A 21,244-nucleotide genomic window follows, 5' to 3' on the forward strand; every position below is an offset into this window, starting at 1 on the left:
TATAGGTATTTTAAGTTAAATAACCTCATTTAGTTTGATGCTGCTGAATGATTTTTTATATTTTGTATTCTAAGCAGGGATGTAAGGGAAATATATTTTTAACACACTTTCTTTTTGCTTCCTATTGATCATGTGTTGTAAACCTCTCAGACTTGAACTCTTCTGTAATAACAGCATCAAGCTAGTGTGGGAACATTTGTAGAAGGGTCTTCTTTATCATACTGCTTGTTTGGCTTTGCTGATGCATGAGTGGAGGTCATGGCTCATTCCCAGCTTTTAACTCCGCACTTCTTAATGTGATAAAGCAATACAGTACAGCCAAGCAGCCAGGGGGAGCATTAAAGGGTTAACATTCAGGCGCGTAAATACTGTCCTCTGATCTGAAGGGGATTGTTCACCTAACGAAGCACGATTAACACCTGATGTCTCCCCAAAAACACTAGCTAAAGGCAACAAACATACAGCGGCAGCAGGGCATAAAGCCCGGCAATACACGCATCATTACAGCCCGCTGACACAGGCTTCAGCGCGGGCTACTGTATTTCACGTTACGGAGGGGAAAGTGATGAGCCCGTTTCATCACAGTAAAACAAAACAGTCATTATTTGCAGCTCGAAATAGCGTAACTGTGTCAATACTGCTTACTGGACGATAATAACTGAGCCTGTCTGTTCCCGCTGGAGCTCAGGGCTCCAGTCCGGGCTATTGTCAGCCATAGCTTCTGCCGCCTGGCAGGAAGGCAGCAGAGGCTCGGTTCAGACTCGGGTCGTGATTTCCATCCGTGTTCTATATAATTCCTCGGTGAAAGCTCGCACAGAACAACGGTTACACAAAATAAAAGCAAAGTATCGGCATGAAAGCGGCTATTAAGAGGGGGAATGGGGGACAAATGAGCAGCGAGTGTGCCGAGGCTCCCCTCGCTGCCTCTGCCGCCCGCCCGCTCTCTAACCCGGGGAGGGTTCGTGTAGGCTATGCGGGATGTCAAATACACACAAAGTGCAGATAATAGACAAAGCACACAGCGACAGAGCTTTATAACCCAACGGAACTTTTAATAAGGGAATCTAATTTGCGAAAAAATGTCACAGCCCGGTCTGTCTATATTTAACTCCGCCTTCCCCTTCTTCTCCAGCGGCCTCTCTTCAGATGTACACGGCCGAGCGAGAGCCACAAAGCTGTCAAACGCGCCGAGAGCTCGCCATTTTTGTTTGTTTCCAGCAAATGCAACCCGCCACAAAAACACAACGTGAGCAATGTGGGCTTACCTGCCGTGGAACCAGTCCTTGCAAGCATCGCACTCGATCATAAACTGGGTCACGTCGTAAGGTAATCTGCAGATGCAATATACTGCTACAGTCGCCATGTTCAATTCACAACTACGTCGGGATAGACTGGGGGGGCTGCAGGAGGAACAACGTCCTGCAAACAATATGATCCAATATGATGTCCCCCAGAAAAAAAGCCAGGGGCAGAGCCGCCGGTCGGACACATGAACCTAAACGCACTACTCCATCACAACACGGCCGGGGGCTGGAAACGACGGAGGCTTGTGTAGAAGGCTTTCCTCAATGCATTTATCATCATTATTATTATTTGTATTATTACTATGAGCATGCCCCCTGGTGACTGCGCGGCACCGAGGCTCTCATAAGAGGAGCCACTAGAAAATGTATCGTCGACTCATAAAGAAATAAAGTAAAAGTTACGTCAGAGACTGATTAAAAAAAACACGGTAGCCTTAATCAAATAATAATAAATAATTTGCAATTACATTATTGTTTTTATTATTACGTGATGAATGTTAAATCAATCTAAATTTCATTAAAAATGAGCAAATTAATAAAAAGTAGGAAATCCTACATCATAATGTGTTAGATTAGTTATAATAATGTTTCTTCAATCAAGAAAAAATATGACATGTAATTACAAAAGCCATTCACTGTTTAGTCATGCTTGTTAAATATGGGAACATCTAAGTCATTTACTTTTCTAATGATTTTTCATAGGTCCTTTGTACCATTAGGATTTATACAGTCTACATTGTTATTTTTAAAAGCTGAGCACTTAGGCTATATTTGTTTCTTATGTGTTTTTATAGGTAAATAAAAAAAGAACGTGTGCGATCCTCATTGTTTTGAGTTACAGTTTTAGAGTTGATCAGGAATTATTAAATGAAAAGTAGTCACATCTCTGGCTTCATAATTCACATGCATTCATTTTTAGAGGCATTACGATATCTAACCTCTATATGACAGAATGGCCTTGCTGCACATTTCCTCAGAAATGATTTGTTTGTTTTAAAGTACCCAGGTTTTAAATACCTTGGTATCTGGCTTGATGACTCTCACTTTTAAATTTCATGTAAATAACCTGCTTAAAAAGCTGAGGGTTAGGCTAGGTTTCTTTTACAGAAATAAGTCCTGCTTCTCACTTGAGGCCAGGAAAAGGCTAGTCTGTAACCTTTTTACCTGTGCTGGATTATGGTGATTTGTTATATATGAATACACCTGCCAATTACCTGAGCAAGTTAGATGCTGCGTATCACAGTGCACTGAGATTTTTGACAAATTGTAAAGCACTTACGCATCACTACCCTGTATACCAGGCGGTTTTGCCATCACTTACTGTACGGAGGCTCAGTCACTGGTACATGTTCATCTACAAAGCCATGTTGGATAAACTACCATCTTATATCTGCTCCCTGATCTCACGGCGAATTGAAAGTAGTTATTGCCTGAGATCGCATGCTGTGGTTTTATTAAATGTGCCAAGTGCTAGGACTGTCTTAGGGAAGAAAGCTTTTCGATGTGCAGCTCCACTAACATGGAACAGTCTGCAAAAAGAATGGAAAATTACCAATCTGGTACCACTACACAATCAGATGCTGTTGGTACCTGTACATGTGGATAGATATGTAAATTGTAATCCCTGTAATTGTTCTCTGTTTTGCTGTATGATGTCCTGTTGTTGTTTATGTTTTTATGTCTTCGTGTGGAACCTACTGCTGCAGGTCTCCCTTGAAAAATAAATCAATGATCTCAATGGGATTTCACCTGGATAAATAAAGGTTTTGAATTTAATTGAATTGAAAGTTGGGTCTCATAATGATGCTGCAGGTCAAAGTTCACCCACACCCATTAGTCTACTCTAGACTCTAGAATATGTAGTATTTTTGTATGCATTGCTATTGTAAAACAGGGAAGAAAGCTGAAAGGATCAGATATGATACGATAACGATAATATAATACTTTATTTGTCAGATCAAGTCTAAAATGTGACTTGCGTCACAGCAGCTCCATGTCCAACATCAACAGACAAGTATCCAGACACAATACATGAAACACAAACAACAAACATTTAACATAACAGCACAATCAGTGAGAGAAAACATAACAGATGTCTATATGAATGATAATTTAACTAAGCGCAACGCTAACATAGCTAGAAAAGCGCTCTACCTAAAGAAACAGAGAAAAATTCAAAACACTTAGACTTCAAACTGTAAAATATTTATTAAACTAAATGGAACACCAGAGGAAGCAAAAGTGCTGGTCATCAGGAACGTCATGGATTTGGACAGATACCAGTGATCATCATCATACACCGGACTGTGAGGTAACACGCACACAAAGCCATGGCGCACACTGACGACACCTGCTCATATACATCTGAAGTCAATAGTGACATAACTCAGAGGATAAAGGATTTGAACTAAAAACATTCGAGTACACTGATCACAAGCTACATGACTTGGAACATGAAACTGATCCGTCAACAACAGCATCTGCTACTACTACACTGATGAACAATACAACCAGAATATTGAATCAAATGGCAAATTATCAATCCATTTTAATAGCAGAAGCCTGTATGCAAACTTTAACAATATCAGAGAATATTTACAGTGAGAAGGTGAGAAGTTCGGTCATCAGGGAGGGATTCGGAGTTGAGCCGCTCCTCCTTCGCGTCGAAAGGAGCCAGTTGAGGTGGTTCGGGCACCTAGTTAGGATGCCACCTGGGCGCCTCCCTAGGGAGGTGTTCCAGGCACGTCCAGCTGGGAAGAGACCAAGGGGTAGACCTAGGACCAGGTGGAGGGATTATATCTCTTCGCTGGCCTGGGAGCGCCTTGGGATCCCCCAGTCAGAGCTGGTTGATGTCGCCAGGGAAAAGAAAGTTTGGGGCTCTCTGCTGGAACTGCTACCCCCGCGACCCGACCACGGATAAGCGGGAGAAGATGGATGGATGGATGGAGAATATTTACATACATTTACTTCAACATAATTGCTATTTCTGAAACATGGATCACCAACGAAAAGGACATAGACTTTGAGCTGGATGGATATGAGCTCAGATACCAAAATAGACCAAATAAGGGAGGAGGAGGAGTTGCCATCTGTTACCTCATTCACACCAACGCAACTCCGGTTCAAGCTCCGTGCTAGAGCTTTTCAGGTTCAGAACCGGTTCTTCGGTTTAGCTCCGGCTCTTTTCACACTGCCCAGAGTCCGACTGGTGCTCCGTCATTGCGTCATCGTTTGCGCCATGACGTAACCGTTTGCGTGCCTGCTTCATAAAGCCAAACCGCGCGGGAAACCCCTCACAGCTGACACCGACCACAACAACAATGGCCGATTGTGCTCCAGGTTCCTCTTTTCCTCTTCGGAAGACCAGATTCCCAGTAGGTAGCTGTTCTATATCATATTAGGCTTCGCCCTCTAAGGCTATCGCTATTGGGTAATCCCACTGCACGTGTGCAGCACTGACAGACTTATTCCACGCCCACCTATGACGTGGGCCCCACCTCCGGGCTCACTTCCGTATAAATAGGAAGTAGGCCCTACAATCCACTCCTACTTTTCTTCAGCACTCCGTTGCAGAAGCATTGACAGGCAAAACAAGTTCTGTTAAGAGCTACTTACTAAAAGAGCAAACATTCCTGGTTCCCCTGGGCCCATCCTCCCTCTCCTCTGGACGGGGGAAACAAGGTGGGGGGCCCAGTGTCAACCCGACATATGAGTTACGACCGGAGCTCACGTGTGAGTTTTGCCGGGGATTAGAGCACGCAAACGCGGCTCTCACTCCCCAGGTGTCGTGCACTCATTGTGTCCGTCTCCCTCTGGCCCACAGGCTGTGGAGAGCGGACGCTCTCGCTGCTGCGGCCGAGGATGATTGGCTAGTCCAGGAGTTTTTACTCTGTAGACCAAGCCCTTTATTTATTGGATCCGAGTGGCGGGCAGCAGTCAGGCGACTCCTTCCCCTCCATTCACGGATCACCATGTGGTTCCCACGCCCTGTCTCCCTCTCCTCCGGCGGGGGAGACGGGGCGGGGGCCCGGTGTTAGCCCGAACAAGTAGGTTCGGCTGCCGGACTGACGCCGGGTCCCTCTGTCCGCCATCACGGCTCTGCCGTCGATAGGCGGCATTCTCCAGGAACTCCCGGAGATCATCGGAAAGGCAGCCGCCTAATGAGATCTCCCCGTTCCCCCGGTTCAGGAGAGCTGTCCTCCGGATGACATAAAAAAAGCTGCATAAACGGCTGCCTCAACAACCTGTCGGTTGTTAGGCAGCAAAGCTTACGGCTCAAACCAGCTGTCTTTAAAACCTGTCAGTTAATTAGACAGCCCGGGTTTGTTTCCTATGTTACAGATGTGCCTCCTACACACACCTCCGCTCATTCCTCAAGCGGGTTTGAGCGTGAACCTCAATGTCCGTTTTACGAGTTTTCTCCTAAACCGCGACATGAGGAGAGCCGCTGTGTAATACAGCGTGTGGAGGTGCATAAGCCAGCTGTTTGTTACCTGTAGGTTAACAGACAGCGGGGCTCGCCGTTTGAGCCGGCTGTAACCTGTTGGTTAGCGCGGCAGCGGGGCTCGCGGCACAAGCCAGCTGTAATTAACCAGTAGGTTATTAAACAGCAGGGCTTGACGGTTAAACCTGATGCTCCTAACCTGTCGGTTATAGGCAGCACGGTTTTTCTCTGTCCCAGATGTGCCTATACTACACACGGTCGTAATGAGCCTAGGGCTGTTATTACGCACAGTGTGAATAGCACTGCACACACCTCCGCTCATTCCCTCAGCGGGTTTGAGCGTGAACGCGCCTCAATGTCCAGTTTACGAGCCTTCTCCGAAACAGACAGGATGAGAGCCGGTGTGAGATGCAGCGTGTGGAGGGCCCCTCGCAGCCTTTTCTGTCCGGGCCTGTAATTCCCTCGAAGCACAGGCAGACACAAGTGGCTTTCTCATAACGGGTTTATTCCTCCGAATCCACCGTGAAAACTACACAAACAAAACAGTATAAATGACAAACATAGTTTCCTGTTAGACACACAATAACATGCACAGCATGTGAGATAACTAGCAAGGTAATAACATAAAAGTAATACAAACACAACAACATACCTCGTTGGGCTGCATGCTCTGTATACAGAGGGAAGTATTCTTCAGTTCTCTTCACAACTTATATATGTATAAGAATACAAAACTAACGGAGCTTTAAGTATCCGTGCATCTTACTCTGAGGGTGCTTCTCATGTTCTCGCTCTCTAACTCACGCGAGAACAGCATAACGAGACGTGAGCTTGGACTTCAAAATAAAAGACGAAATATTGCACGCATGAAACATTACAACAATAATTATTATTACACTTAGAAAATACACATTACAGTTAAATTATGAACATTTCAAGGCTGCACTTACACTCCCACCAAATCACACATTACTCGTGAGATTTCACACAAAAGATTATTGTACAAAGTACACGCTTTACCCTTTGAAATAGACATTACCTGTAGATAACAACTTAACATGGAATCTCAGGCAACACATTAAACACCTTATTCTGCCTCAAGCAGAGTAACAACCTTGTGTACAGGTCTTTCAAGGAACACAGTCCTAATTGTGGGTTTACCCTTTTTGTCAAATGTGCTTTGGCTAACCAGTAATTTAAGTTTTCTGACCCTACTATCTGACCCTGGAAAGACTTCTTTCAAGACAATTTAGGCGGTGTACTGCACACGTCTTGTTGTCAGGTAACTTTGGTCTTTCGCCTTTGAATGGTTGTACATTCATTGGTTCTTTGTTTCACACCTTGGTGTTCTTTGGCATGTCGTTTCAGTCTTGCAACTGCTCTTGACCAATCAGAGCATTTCTGTAAGCGATCCAATAATGACCCGTCTTCCTTGCGAAGTTCAGGATCATCCTTATTGATTTCTCCCACCTTGCATTCTCTTACAGGTAGGTCCTTTTGCCAAAGAAACTTTGGTCCTGTGAACCAGTTTGAAGTCTTCAGTTGCTCTGCAGTTAAACCTTGAGAGGCATGATCTGCTGGATTGTCTTTAACTTTGGTTCGGCTCACATAGTGTACTTCAGTTTTGAGACTGAGAGAAGGTTCTACACCTGGTGTCACTTGTCTTACTACTATGCGATGGCGTCTCCATAATCTAGACAGGGATTCATGTTTCCAACAATACTCCATCCAAGGTCTGTACGTTGTGCGTAAGGTTGATTTTCTTTGCCAGACACAACTTCTCTTGGAAGTAAAGCTTGTGAGCAGTTGTACCCTATGAGCAGACCCACTTCACAGTCTTGCAGAGGTGCAATCTCTCCTTGGAGGTGCTCTAGATGAGACCAAGCTTTTGCAGTTTCATCTGTTGGTATGTGAGTTCTGTTGGCTGGAATGAAGTCACGTGTATAGACTGGTGGTAAGGGAATCTTTTTACCGGAGTAAAAGCCTCTGACTTGTAAGTTGTTCACTCTTTGAGCACTTACAACTGTGGTTCTTGAGGTCATAGTAGATAGCTTGAGCTTGACTTGTTGTTTACTTGCTTCCAAAGCCTCAGCTACTTCACTTAGCACAAATGTTGTGTCACTTTGAGAATCCAACAGAGCGTATACAAGGATTTCTTCTGCTGGTTGACATGTGGATGAAAGCCAGACTGGAATTATAGCAGCTGTTTGTGTATTACCTTCACCAAGTATTACTCTGTTGGAAATAGCCGCTGTGGTTCTTTCTTCTTGTTGTGTTGGTTGAAGTCTTTCTTTGTATCTTTCTCGATTTGTACGCTCTTCATGCATACAGGTAGGATGTTGCTTCTTGCATATTTCACATACACTCCTACTGTGGCAGCTCCTTGACTGATGGCCAGTCTCGAGACATCCAAAGCATAGCTTCTGAGCTTGAATGTACTTGATTCTGTCTGGGACAGCTTGCTCCATGAACTTCCTGCAATTGTGCAAGGAATGCCAATTCTTCTTACAGAGAATACATGTTAAGACGGTGTTTTCGTCTGAACTTGTGGTCAGTGTCTTTGCTGCAAAGCTTTGTTGTCTTTGAGATTTGGTGTTTTCAGCTTCACCTTGCTTCAGTGATTGCAATGATGTGACAGGGTTACAGGCAATCTTTGCTTCTCTTGTCAAAAACTTTACAAATTGGCTGAAGGAGGGAAATTGTTTACTGTCTTCTTGGACTTCAGTAACCTTCCGATTCCAGCTTGCAGTTAGCCAATCTGGTAATTTTGAAAGTATTTGCCTGTTTTCATTACAGTCATTCAAGATTTCTAATGCCTTGATATGGACCATGGCAGCCTCGCAACTACGGAGAAAGTCTGCAAAATCTCTGAGCTCAAAGCTGTCCTTAGATCCTATCTTGGGCCACGATTGAAGCTTGTCTCTGTAGGCTTTTGCAATTGTAAATGGATTCCCATATCTCTCCTCCAAAATCTCCCATGCTGCAACATAGGCAGATTTGGTTCCGAGCAGGAAATAACCATCAAGTGCTTTCTTAGCTTGTCCACTAACAAATCTCCTTAAGTAGTATATATTTTCTTTGTCTTGGATGTTCTTCTGGTCAATCAGTATTTCAAATGAAAGTTTCCAGTCATTGTATTTCAATGCATCCCCACTGAATACTGAAGGTTCAGGAACTGGAATTATGTTGGCAGTTAAGGCACCAGCTAGCACCTTAACAAGCTCTGCTGTACTTTCACTTGAGGAAGTAGTGACAACCTGTCGTTGAGGACTTGTGGGAACAGGCACTGGGTTACTTACCAGATCCCTCTCTAGCACGTCTTTCCATTCTTCTTTAATGGACTCTTCTTGGTCATACACTTGCATTCTTGCTCGTGCTGCATTTAAATCTTTTACTGCTTCCAAATGCTGTATTTTTCTCCGTTTGTCATCCAGAGTCTGTTGTAGAGCTACATGCTCTTCTTCTAGACGAGCTTTCATTTTAGCTTCCTCTTCCTCGCTTTCTGAACGATGTCTTAACTCTTCTGATTTTCTTTTTGAACGATGTCTTAACTCTTCTGATTCTCTTTCTAAACGACGTCTTAACTCTTCTGCTTCTCTTTCTAAACAACGTCTTAACTCTTCTGCTTCTCTTTCTAAACAACGCCTCATGGCTGCAGTCTCTTGATCAGCTATCTTTCTTTTAGCTTCTGCTTCCAGGCGCTGAATCTCCAAATGTTCTCTTTCTTGTTCTTGTAACACTTTCAGAACAGCTTGGCTTGCAGCAGCCTCAGCAGCAGCTTCTTGTCGCTTCACAGAAGACTGGTTCGATTGCTTGGAGTTGCTTTTCGAAGAGAAGTGTAGGTGCTTGAGTTAAAGAGAGAACCTGCTTCAGGCCAATCTTTCTTTTCTCCTTCTGGAACCTTTCCATCCAGGAGACTTGAGGCTCTGATGATGACAAACTTAGAAATCTCTGCACACAGATCCACTCTTCGACGCGTGTCCTGGTCTGGAGTTGAGATTGTACGCAGATCCTCATAAACATGTTGGACATCTTCTGACAAACTTGTGACATCATGAATTATGTCATTAAGCAAATCTTCAGACAAAGACTCTGTTGTTTGAGATAATGGCCGCTTAGCTGTTTTTCACTTGTGTTCTCCATTTCTCATAATTGTAGTTGAACTTTTGTAGGAGCGTTTTCATTTGTTCTTCTTGCATTTCTCTACCCTTTTCTGTAGGAGTTTTAGTTCTTTGACCTCTTCTTAGCTGCTGTGCTTCAGTGTTATCCACAGCTTCGTCTTGGGACTCTGCACTTTCCCTAACCTGAATTGTAGGCTCACTAGACGTAGACATTAGTACCACTACTTTAAAGTGACTCACTTTTATAAAACAGCAAAATGCAGTTAAACCTTTAATGAACTTTCAACACTTACTCAAATGTAAGTGTGACTTAAATGTACCCTATAAGACTTCAATAGAGGTAGAAATGCACTTAAAATAGAACATGTGCAAAAAACAGCTTAATTGAACTTTACACCTTTCAAAATAAGACTTCAGAACTTCAATGAAATAACTTTCACTTATTATTCCGCAAAAACACACTTTGAATTAGAAATTGGAAATAAAAACACTTATGTTCCCTTTAACTTTAATTAACAAGCCTTAATAAAATGACATGAGCAAATAAGTCAAAACGCTAACCACACACGCTACTATAGTTGGCACTCACAGTAATAATGGTTTAGCAAACCTTTACAGAAGCCCTTTACTCAGATCACTCTTGATTTCTTAGTGTCCAAGTTCTTTATGGCTCTGTCTTGAAGCGTTGCTCTTTTAAGAACTGCGCGCGTCGTCCACTTCTGTGTGTGCATGCGTAGTTTCTCCTCCTCCGGCAGCCATTTGAAGACAGCCTCGTGCTCAGTCCGTGATCCTCTGAAGTTGCAGCTTCGTCAATTAAGACACACTCGCGTCGATGGACAGTCGAGGTTTCAATGTAATTCCCTCGAAGCACAGGCAGACACAAGTGGCTTTCTCATAACGGGTTTATTCCTCCGAATCCACCGTGAAAACTACACAAACAAACAGTATAAATGACAAACATAGTTTCGTGTTAGACACACAATAACATGCACAGCATGTGAGATAACTAGCAAGGTAATAACATAAAAGTAATACAAACACAACAACATACCTCGTTGGGCTGCATGCTCTGTATACAGAGGGAAGTATTCTTCAGTTCTCTTCACAACTTATATATGTATAAGAATACAAAACTAACGGAGCTTTAAGTATCTGTGCATCTTACTCTGAGGGTGCTTCTCATGTTCTCGCTCTCTAACTCACGCGAGAACAGCATAACGAGACGTGAGCTTGGACTTCAAAATAAAAGACGAAATATTGCACGCATGAAACATTAGAACAATAATTATTATTACACTTAGAAAATACACATTACAGTTAAATTATGAACATGTCAAGGATGCACTTACAGGGCCCCTCTTGGGCTGCTTCACGGGCAACAGCGGAGAGGGCTCTGATGTGGCTCGTCACCATGACAACCACAGCACATACAAAACAGGCGTGCGCTCTCAGAGTATTATTCAGAGTGGCGACGCGTGTATTCGATGGACAGATTGATAATAATAAGCAGCAAGGCCCACCGGGTAAGCCGGCTGCCCCTAACCTGTCGGTTATAGGCAGCATGGCTCACTGCATAACCGGCTGTCTTAAAACCTGTTGGGTTTTAGGCAGCTCGGATTTTTTTCCTCTGTCCCAAACCTACCTCCTATACACACGGTCGTAATGAGCCACGAGTGCCATTATTACAGTGTGGACAGCACTGCACACACCTCCGCTCATCCCTTAGGGGTGTTGAGCGTGAACGCACCTTAAATGTCCAGGTCTACGAGCCTTCTCCTAAACACGACATAAGGAGAGCCTGTGTGAAATGCAACGTCTGGAGGGCTCTGGCGTGGCTCGTCACCGTGACAACCACAGCACATTCAGAGCAGGTTCGCACCTTGAGTGACGGCGCGTGGGTTAGATGGACAGAGGGAAGTTAATATGCAGCAAGGCTCCCCGGTTAAGCCAGCTGCCAATAGCCTATTGGTTACTTGGCAGCATGGCTCGCTGCCTAAGCCGGCTGGGTTTTTTAACTTATCAGTTAATAAAACAGCTGGGCTTGCTATTCAATCCGTCTACCGTAAACATTTGGGTTTAGGCAGCATAGATATTTCCTCTATCTCAGACACCTCCTCCTACCCACGGTCGTAATAAGCCCACGGAGGGCCATTATTACGCCTCGTGTGGACAGCACTGCACACACCTCCGCTCATCCCTTAGTGGTGTTGAGCGTGAACGCGCAGTTTATGAGTATTCTCCTAAACGACGACATATTGAGAGCCTGTGTGGAATGCAGCGTGTGGAGGGCTCTGGCATGGTTTATCACCAACCACAGTACATCCAGAGAATGTACACCCGGCGCTATCAGAGTACTGTATGGTACTCAGGGTGGCGGCGAGTGTGTCTGATGGACAGATGGATGAGCAGGCGGATGGGCAGAGGGTAGTCTCTGCAATTCGCCTCTCTCCCCCGCAGTTCTTCGGGATACAGGAAGTCCTGTCATCCCAGGAACAGTGTCTCGTGCTCAAGTGCAGAGCGGCAGGAACTCTGGTTAAAGAAAGCCTTTTCCCAGGGTTCCTCAAAGGGAAGAAAATCAGGGGTTGTTACTCCCGCTATTTTCTGGTCCCGAAGGAGACGGGGCGGGGGGAATGAGACCCATCCTCGATCTGTCAGTGTCCAACAAGGGAATGGCCTTTTCCCATGCTGACGATCAAACAGGTGCTGGAGTGTGTTCACCAGGGAGGTGCACATCCATAGTCCTGAAGGATGCTTACCTCCACGTAACCATCATCCCGAAACACAGCAAATTCCTGCGTTTCTCATTCCTGGCTCCACGCACTTTTTTCAAAGTGGGTGGAGACGGTTGGAGCAGCTCCTCAGAATGGGGATGAGGGTTATTTTGCCTGGACGACCGGCTGTGGCTGGCTCGCTCCAGGGAGGAAGCGGTTTTTCAGACGATACAGTTCGTATCTCATCTGTCAAGCCTGGGTTTCATTATCAACTGGAAGAAGAGCTGTCCTCTTCCCTCCCAGACATTTAACTGGGAGTGGAATTGAACTCAGCCCGCATGAGAGCGCGACTGTCACAGCAGAGAATGGAGAAAATGACAGCTCTCCTCCGGTGCAGCTGTTAACCTGTCGGTTAGCAGGCAGCACGGTTTTTCCTCTGTCCCAGATGTGCCTACTACACACGGTCTTAATGAGCCCAGGGCTGTTATTACGCACTGTGTGAATAGCACTGCACACACCTCTGCTCATTCCTCAGCAGGTTTGAGCGTGAACGCGCCTCAATGTCCAGTTTACGAGCCTTCTCCTAAACAGAGACAGGATGAGAGACGGTGTGAGATGCAGCGTGTGGAGGCCCCCTTGCAGCCTTTTCGGACCGGGCACCTCTTGGGTTGCTTCACGGGCAACGGCGGCGAGGGCTCTGACGTGGCTCGTCACCATGACAACCACAGCACATCCAGAGCAGGTCGCGCGCTCTCAGAGTATTACTCAGAGTGGCGACGCGCGTGTTCGATGGACAGATGGATAATAATAAGCAGCAAGGCTCACCGGTTAAGCCGGCTGCCCCTGACCTGTCGGTTATAGGCAGCATGGCTCGCTGCATAAACCGGCTGTCTTTAAAAACCTATTGGTTTTTAATCAGCTCGGACAGCTCTCCTCCGGCGCGTCACACCCCGCGGGGCGGTGACAGCCCTCTCCGTGATGCAGCTGTTAGGTATGATATCAGCTGGTCACGTGGTGATCCCCCTGGGTCTCCTTCAGTGAGGAGACTCCAGAGGTGGTTTATTTGCCTGCGTATCGACCCCGTGCGTCAGAGGAGACGCATGGTGTACATTCCTCCTTCCGTGGGTTTGGATTGAACCCATTGGAAAAATCTCCACATCAGTGGGGGTGCCCCTGAGCAGAGTGACGTCACACACCACAGTGTTCACAGACGCATCTCTCGCAGGCTGAGGAACGTGCATGTCGCAGGCAGTGGGGTGGCTGGCGCACATGTCTCTCCATATAAACGTGCTGGAATTACTATATGGAAAGTAATCCAGCACTTCGCCCTGTTGCTGTACAATCAACATGTGTTGATTCGAACAGACAACAAAGCAGCGGCGGCCTACATAAATCGCCAGGGAGGTGTTCGATCAGCGCAGCTGCTGAACACACATCCTACACAGCCAAATGGACAATGTTCCGTTTGGTGTGTAGGGAAAATCCTGGACCCCGTTGGGCCCCCTGCCTCGCGCTGTCGTTCCTCCAGCTGTTGCTGGACTGGAATTGGCTTATAGCACGGTCGAAACATATGCTGCTGCCATTTAATCTTGCCACGTAGATTGGTGTCAGCACGGTGTGTAGTCACCCTCTGACAAAACGTTTTCTACGGGGAGCACAGAGACTCAGACCTGTGTCACGTGCTTTGGCGCCTCAATGGGTTTCGGCTTTAGTGTTACGCGCACTGAGTAAAGCTCCATTTGAACCTTTAGATCAGGTTCCCCTGAAGTTTTTGTCCGCCAAAGTAGCTCTGCTCTTGGCTCTGACATCAGCTAAAAGGGTGAGTGATTGGTCTGCTCTCTCTGTGGCTCCGTCATGTCTCTCGATCCAAGGAGATGGCAGCTTAGCTGTTTTGCGCCCTAACCCGGTTTTTATGCCAAAGGTTATCACAAGCTCGTTTTAGATCGAGAGTGATAACTTTGGATGGCTTCTTTCCTCCTCATCACCTCCTTTACGGCATTGCACGGAGGAATGAACAGTGAAAGACATTTGCACTGCTGCATCTAGGTCTTCCCCCTGTTCTTTTATTCGTTTGTATTTGAGGGATTTCTCCCATTCCTCTCTGACACATTCAGTACTGAATAGCCTGCCAGAATGAGTAATGTCGGGTTTTTTAATTGCATGCCCTCTCTCCTGCCTGTCGGCACTTAGAGAGCTGCCTTTTTTCCCCCTCTCTTGATTGTTTTTAACAAGTGAGACTCGATCTCTACTTTTTATAAACGACAGGTAGCCCGAGTAAGCCTTCCTTCGTTCCCTGATGGAGAATATTAATTTTTTAATGCTAATGCCCTGGCAATGTGACGCTCCATTTACGCATTGGCGAAATGGACATGGGTTATTAACTGAGGTGTGTTTTGTGCTTCTGGTAACGGACTGAACCAGTGGGGCGTAGACTACATCCTGCTTCGCCCTTAACCCAATAGCGATAGCCTTAGAGGGCGAAGCCTTATACGATATAGAACTGGGGTTACGTAATGTAACCCAGCTTCTATGAGTATCGTTGTGTACAAACTGGATAAAATGCCGGCTTTTTGTTGTTGTTCAGGAGTTTCTGAAAATAGCTAGACCCAGTAGAGTGACATCCCATTGTGCCACCCTAGATAATATATTCAATCAATCAATCAATGTTTATTTATATAGCCCAATATCACAAATGTTACATTTGTCTCAGTGGACTTCACAGTTTGTACAGAATATCAGTATGACAATACGACACCCTCTGTCGTTTGACCCTCACATCGTACAAGGAAAAACGTCCGGAGAAAAATGGGAGAAACCTCAGGGAGAGCAACAGAGGAGGGATCCCTCTCCCAGGACGGACAGACGTGCAATAGATGCCGTGTGTAAATTTAAAAGATAATACATTTGCAACATAGGTAGTCCAAATGTTTGGAAATGCATGTGTGTATAATAGGAAGATTAATCCACGAGGATATCCATCCAGGACTTATGATCCAGGACCACAGCCACGACTCGCGATCCAGGACACAGGACCGCAGCAACACGATCATCCATGACTCCGGATCCCGACGTATATAGACACCAAAAAGAAAGAAATTTGAGGAAGCTGGGTTAATCAGAACATGAGAGTACACAAGACAGAGAGAAGGAAGAAGTAAGATGTCCCCCGACAAACTAAGCCTATATCAGCAAAGCTAGGGGCTGAATCTAATCAGCCCTAACTATAAGCTTTATCAAAAAGGAAGGTCTTAAGCGCACTCTTAAAAACGGATAGGGTCAGAGGCGCGGGAAGGTATTTTGAGTGGGGGTGCTGAGGTGCTGGACTCCAGTGAACACTATTACGGGCACGATAGAGCACGCACAAAAGCACTCCCCACACGCAAATACACAGTACACCCGCGACTGTTACAATGAAGGCTCGATAATCAGCTCACGGCATATAGGCAGGGGTAAAGTGCTATTTTTTTACGAGTGGGGAGCTCACCTCACCTCCTTTAGGAGGGTCCGGGGGATGCTCCCCCCGGAAGATTTTTTTTAAATATTGAAGTTGAAAGCATCAATCTGGTGCACTTTGAGAGCAACATTAAGAGATCTATGGATACATCTCTCAACACCCAGATGAAACACAACTGTAAGCAGATTTTCTTTTTCTTTATGGATATTTTACAAATCACTCCCCTTTCAAACTGTATTCTTGTTTTACTGCCATATAGTATTTCATAACTGTTTTTCCTTTATTCTCTTATTTTTTTTAACGATAATGATCATATGAAAGTGTGCCGCGGAAATAATCTTTTGAATAATTTGTGACCAAACCGTTTGAGACCCACTGAGATAACTTAGACTAAAGTTAACTATCTAAACACTCAGAGTCCTTTAGCTCACCTGAGCCTCTCAGTCTGAGAGGAGAGCTCTCCTCCAGCTTGTTGTGGACCAACAGCTCCGTATGTCCGTTAGTGCAGCTAGCTAACCAGATGCTAACAACACGGTCCCTGCTGCTGGCACCGGTCTCTCTCTCTCTCTCCCTCTCTCTCTCTCTCACACACACACACACACCACACACACACACACACACACACACACACCACACACACACACACACACACACACACCACACACACACACACACACACACACACACACACACACACACTACACACACACACACACACACACACCACACACACACACACACACACACCACACACACACACACACCACACACACACACACACACACACACACACAACACACACACACACACACACACACACCCACACCCCACACACACACACACACACACACACACACACACGAGCTTGAATGACACAAGCACACTTTATTTCCATGCAACTCTCTGATTGGTCTGGTGTCTTGCCTCTGTTGCATTCAATGAACACGGGAAATTACAGTCCTGTCGTCCTCTCTAGTGTCATGATGAGGTTCACGTAAAGCACGGTTAATGTATTATATTATTGAGGTAGAATTGTCCGGGGCTACAGAAAAAACATTCGGGGCAGGCCAAAATATTATTTTACCAACAATGTGGAATTTATTGGCTAAATATTACACAGATTATGCACAGCTTGAGCAGCAATAACCGTCAAATAATAATTCAGACAGGGGAGCTCCGCACCCCCTGCCTGCCGCTAGGGGGTGCTGCAGCGCCCTCAGCACCCCCCTTCCCACACCCATGGATAGGGTGTCTGCCGCCCGAACACAAACTGGAAGCTGATTCCACAAATGTGGAGCTTGATAAGAAAAGGCTCTAGCTCCCATTGTACTTTTAGAGACTCTAGGAACAACCAACAACCCTGCATTCTTGCAACGCAATGCCCTAGTAGGACAATAGGGTATAATGAGTTCTTTAAGGTAAGATGGCGCCTGCCCATTAAGGGCTTTGTAGGCGAGAAGAATAATTTTAAATTCTATCCTGTGTTCTATAGGGAGCCAGTGTAAGGCAGCCAGAACAGGAGTAATGTGGTCCCTTTTCCTAACTCTGGTTAGTACACGAGCTGCAGCATTTTGAATCAGCTGAAGCGACTTGACTGACTTCTTGGTACACCCTGATAATAAGGAGTTACAATAATCCAGCCTTGAAGTAACAAATGCATGGACTAGTTTCTCTGCATCGTTTTGAGGCAAGATATGCCTGATTTTTGCAATGTTACGTAGATGGAAGTAGGCGGTCCTTGAAATTGATTTTATGTGGGCGTTGATCGTGTTTAACATCAAAAGGTTTAAGGTCATCCACGTTTTTAAGTCCTTGAGGCAGTCTTGAATTTTATTTAGATGATTAATTTCATCAGGCTTGATTGATAAATATAGTTGAGTATCATCCGCATAACAATGAAAATGTACAGAATGATTCCTTATAATATTGCCTAACGGAAGAATATATAATGTGAACAAAATAGGTCCGAACACTGAGCCCTGTGGCACTCCATGGCTAACTTTGGTTTGCGTGGAAGATTCATCGTTGACACGTACAAACTGAGAGCGTTCAGATGGATAGGACCTAAACCAGCCTAAAGCAGTTCCCTGTATGCCAACTAAGTGCTCTATTTAACAATGGCATTGAAAACCACACAGTAAGTGGCTTATTAATCAATGATATCGGGTTAGTTTTTTTCTGGGTCGTCGAGGGTGCTGGCGTTGCTTGTTCGCCGCTCCTCCGCCCCAAATCTTGTTCTTTAGTCCAGATCAGAACCTCTCCTGTCTGGCTCTCTACTTTTTAAACGTCAGTCATCAGCAAAAACAGCAGCATCTCTCTATCGAATCGAAACAGAGCTTTGTGTTATCATCTCCTACCTGCTGGCTCTTTCCTGCTCACTGGTCCCTAGCCCGCTAGCTAGCATTATCGGACATAGCAGGCTGCTACCTAGATGCTCCTCGGCTCCCCGAAGTCTGCTGAGCTAACATTTCTGTCTCCACCCCAACTCCACCCTAACTCCACGGCTCGTGTGGGTCTTCCCATCCCGCTGCGATCAGCCGTCTTCCCCGCTGACATCGTCTCTCCCTGCCGCCTACTCTTTCACACACAGTGACGTCACAAGCTACCCACAATACAACGCGCGCCATATATCTATATAGAAATACGCCATTTTCCTGGAGGTGCTAATATCCTGGAGGTGCTAATATAAACAGCTAGGTAATGTAGCCAGGCAGAGCGCACTAGGTTTTTTTTCTGAATTAACGACCGAAGAAATCGCTGCATGTCTTCGGATTACATCTCTGGACTTGAGGGGTGTGCTCTAGGTCGTTACCAGCGTAAACTAGAGCTGTGTGGGTTGTCCGATTGCCCTTAAAGACTGCCTGCAGATGTATGGAAAAACGACTCTCGAAAGTGGCCTTCGGTCGATTTTGGCAGCATCTACGTCTATCTTCTAGACACATCAGGTGAATACCCCACTTGTCACAATAATATTATCATGCCAATGCATATATGTGGTATTTTAGAGTTGACTAGATATTGATTAAGGCAATAGACTATGATATTCTGCTTGCACCTCGTGTGAAATGGTGGATACCGGAAGTACGGTGTCGCCCTCGGCCCAAAACCCGTATGTGTGTGTGAAAGAACTGCCGGTGGCTATCAAGCTAGTAGGCTGGTCACCCGGCTCCCACTCTGCACCAGGCTGTGCCCCTCCTACGATTCTCCTCCGGAAACCACTGGAAGTATTCTCCTGTTATGCTGTGGATTATCCTTCTGATTTTACCTGGACTCACACCGCTCGTTCTTCCACGGTCATCCGGCTCCTGGTCTCTGCTGCCAGGGTCCCCAGCATTAGCTAGCTCCGTGCTAGCGCCACTTCACCGGATCATGCCGCCGCTCTACTCCCTGTCAGATCTCCACTCCTTTAATAACCGCCTGCCTCCGGACTGCATGGACTTCCTCGCAGATAATGAAATACTCCGCAAACGCCGTCCTCCACACAGAGGCTCTGGCCGTAAGTTTTTATTTCATTCCACGTCTCCACACATCCCGTCCATTCGGTCCTGTCACACGCCCACACTACGCCATCACAACAAACAACACGTGAATCTGACCAATCTCCTTCCACTCCCCCGGTCCACACAACCCCTCCCAATGCAACGTCACCTCAGAGCAGCCCTGCTCAACACACGCTCCATCCACAATAAAAGCCACATTCTGAATGAATTCATTAAAGACAATAACCTCGACTTTCTGTATCTGACCGAAACATGGCAAAAACCCCTGGACTATTTTTCTTTAAATCAAATCACCCCAGCAGGATTCACATACATTGACAAACCTCGCCCACAAGGGTGAGGTGCTGGTATAGTTGCTATTATCAGAAAGGAAATAAAAGCTAGCATAATCCCCATCCCTGATGTTTCTTTATTTGAACACCTGATCTTTAAACTCTCTGGTCCCACTCCTCTGGTCACAGCCATCATCTACCGTCCCCCGTAGCCAAACCCCTCCTTTCTCTCTGACCTCTCTGACATTCTCACTCAGCTTTCTGCCATATCCCCATCTGTTCTCCTCTTAGGTGATTTTAACATTCATGTTGACGACCCGACCTGCAAATATGCCTCTGAATTTAAGGAAACCCTTCACTGCTGCAACTTCTCTCAACACATCAACTTCCCAACACACAGCCGTGGTCACATCCTGGACTTGGTCTGCTCCACTGGTCTCACCATCCATCATCTGTCCAGCCTCAATCTCCACATCTCTGATCACCTGGGCCCAGGAGTTCAAAACTTTTAATCTCAATCAGATCCGATCAGATTTTGAAATCCCATTTTTTGTGATCCAGGATCAGACAAGTCGGCCAAATTTTGTCCCTGGAGTTCAAAGCAATTCAGGATAGGATCACCCTGATCCAGATTACGATTTTTCAAGATGACTAGATCCTGAATATCAGTGCTTTAATCCTACCGATCGCCATCTAGTGGATATGAAAAATAATACAAGGAAGACAAGAGACCACATTGCAGAGACATCTATTGTTCACAATTACTTTTGAAAGGTGATGACAGATGATGGACTTTTTTTTTGTTGAAGATATTTTTAATTGAATCTAAATTAAATTTGTGATTGACAATCTTTGTTGTGATACTTTTATGAGCATAAACATTTATGTCATCAACATTTGGTTGAAAACAAAATAGGCCACCACAAACGTGAGCAAAAATGGAAAAAATAAAATGTATTTCCCATGAAGGCTAAAAATGGTGTATTATTTCAGTTAACAAACTTTGCCATCTAATTTAAATTGAAACATATTTTTAAATAAATTGTACAGTACATTTTGCTCTGGTAATCCACTGGAAATCCACCCCTCTGGTGGGATCAGGATAATCCAGTTTTTTGGGATCAAACTGATCCCAATCCTGTGTTGTCGGTTTGAACTACCCGTTTTGAAGATTTGATCCAGATTAAAGCTTGGATTGGATTTCCTGATCTGATCGGATATCAAAGCGATCCTAATCCTGTGTTTTGGTTTTGAACTCCCCAAAATCCAAATCTGATCTGATCAGATAGGGATTAAAAGTGTTGAACTCCTGGGCCCAGGCCATCATCATTGACATCAACATCCCCATCCCCGCCCAAAAGCAAAAACGCACAATAACCTACAGAAATCTCAAATCCATCTCACCTTCAGCAATCACTGCCTCCATTACCTGCAAGAT

General features: G+C 45.3%; 1 protein-coding gene across 1 annotated transcript in view; it reads right to left on the bottom strand.

The window, feature by feature from the left end:
• Window positions 1-1,635, bottom strand: part of phf2 (PHD finger protein 2) — a 92,121-nt gene extending 90,486 nt beyond the window's left edge. The window contains 1 exon segment of the mRNA XM_034198665.1: window positions 1,266-1,635. Coding sequence (XP_034054556.1) covers window positions 1,266-1,363 — 98 coding nt within the window. The 5' untranslated portion in view covers window positions 1,364-1,635.
• Window positions 1,636-21,244: the final 19,609 nt, after the last annotated feature.

This window comes from Gymnodraco acuticeps, unplaced genomic scaffold, assembly GCF_902827175.1.
Source record: "Gymnodraco acuticeps unplaced genomic scaffold, fGymAcu1.1, whole genome shotgun sequence".
Classification (NCBI taxonomy): Eukaryota; Metazoa; Chordata; class Actinopteri; order Perciformes; family Bathydraconidae; genus Gymnodraco; species Gymnodraco acuticeps.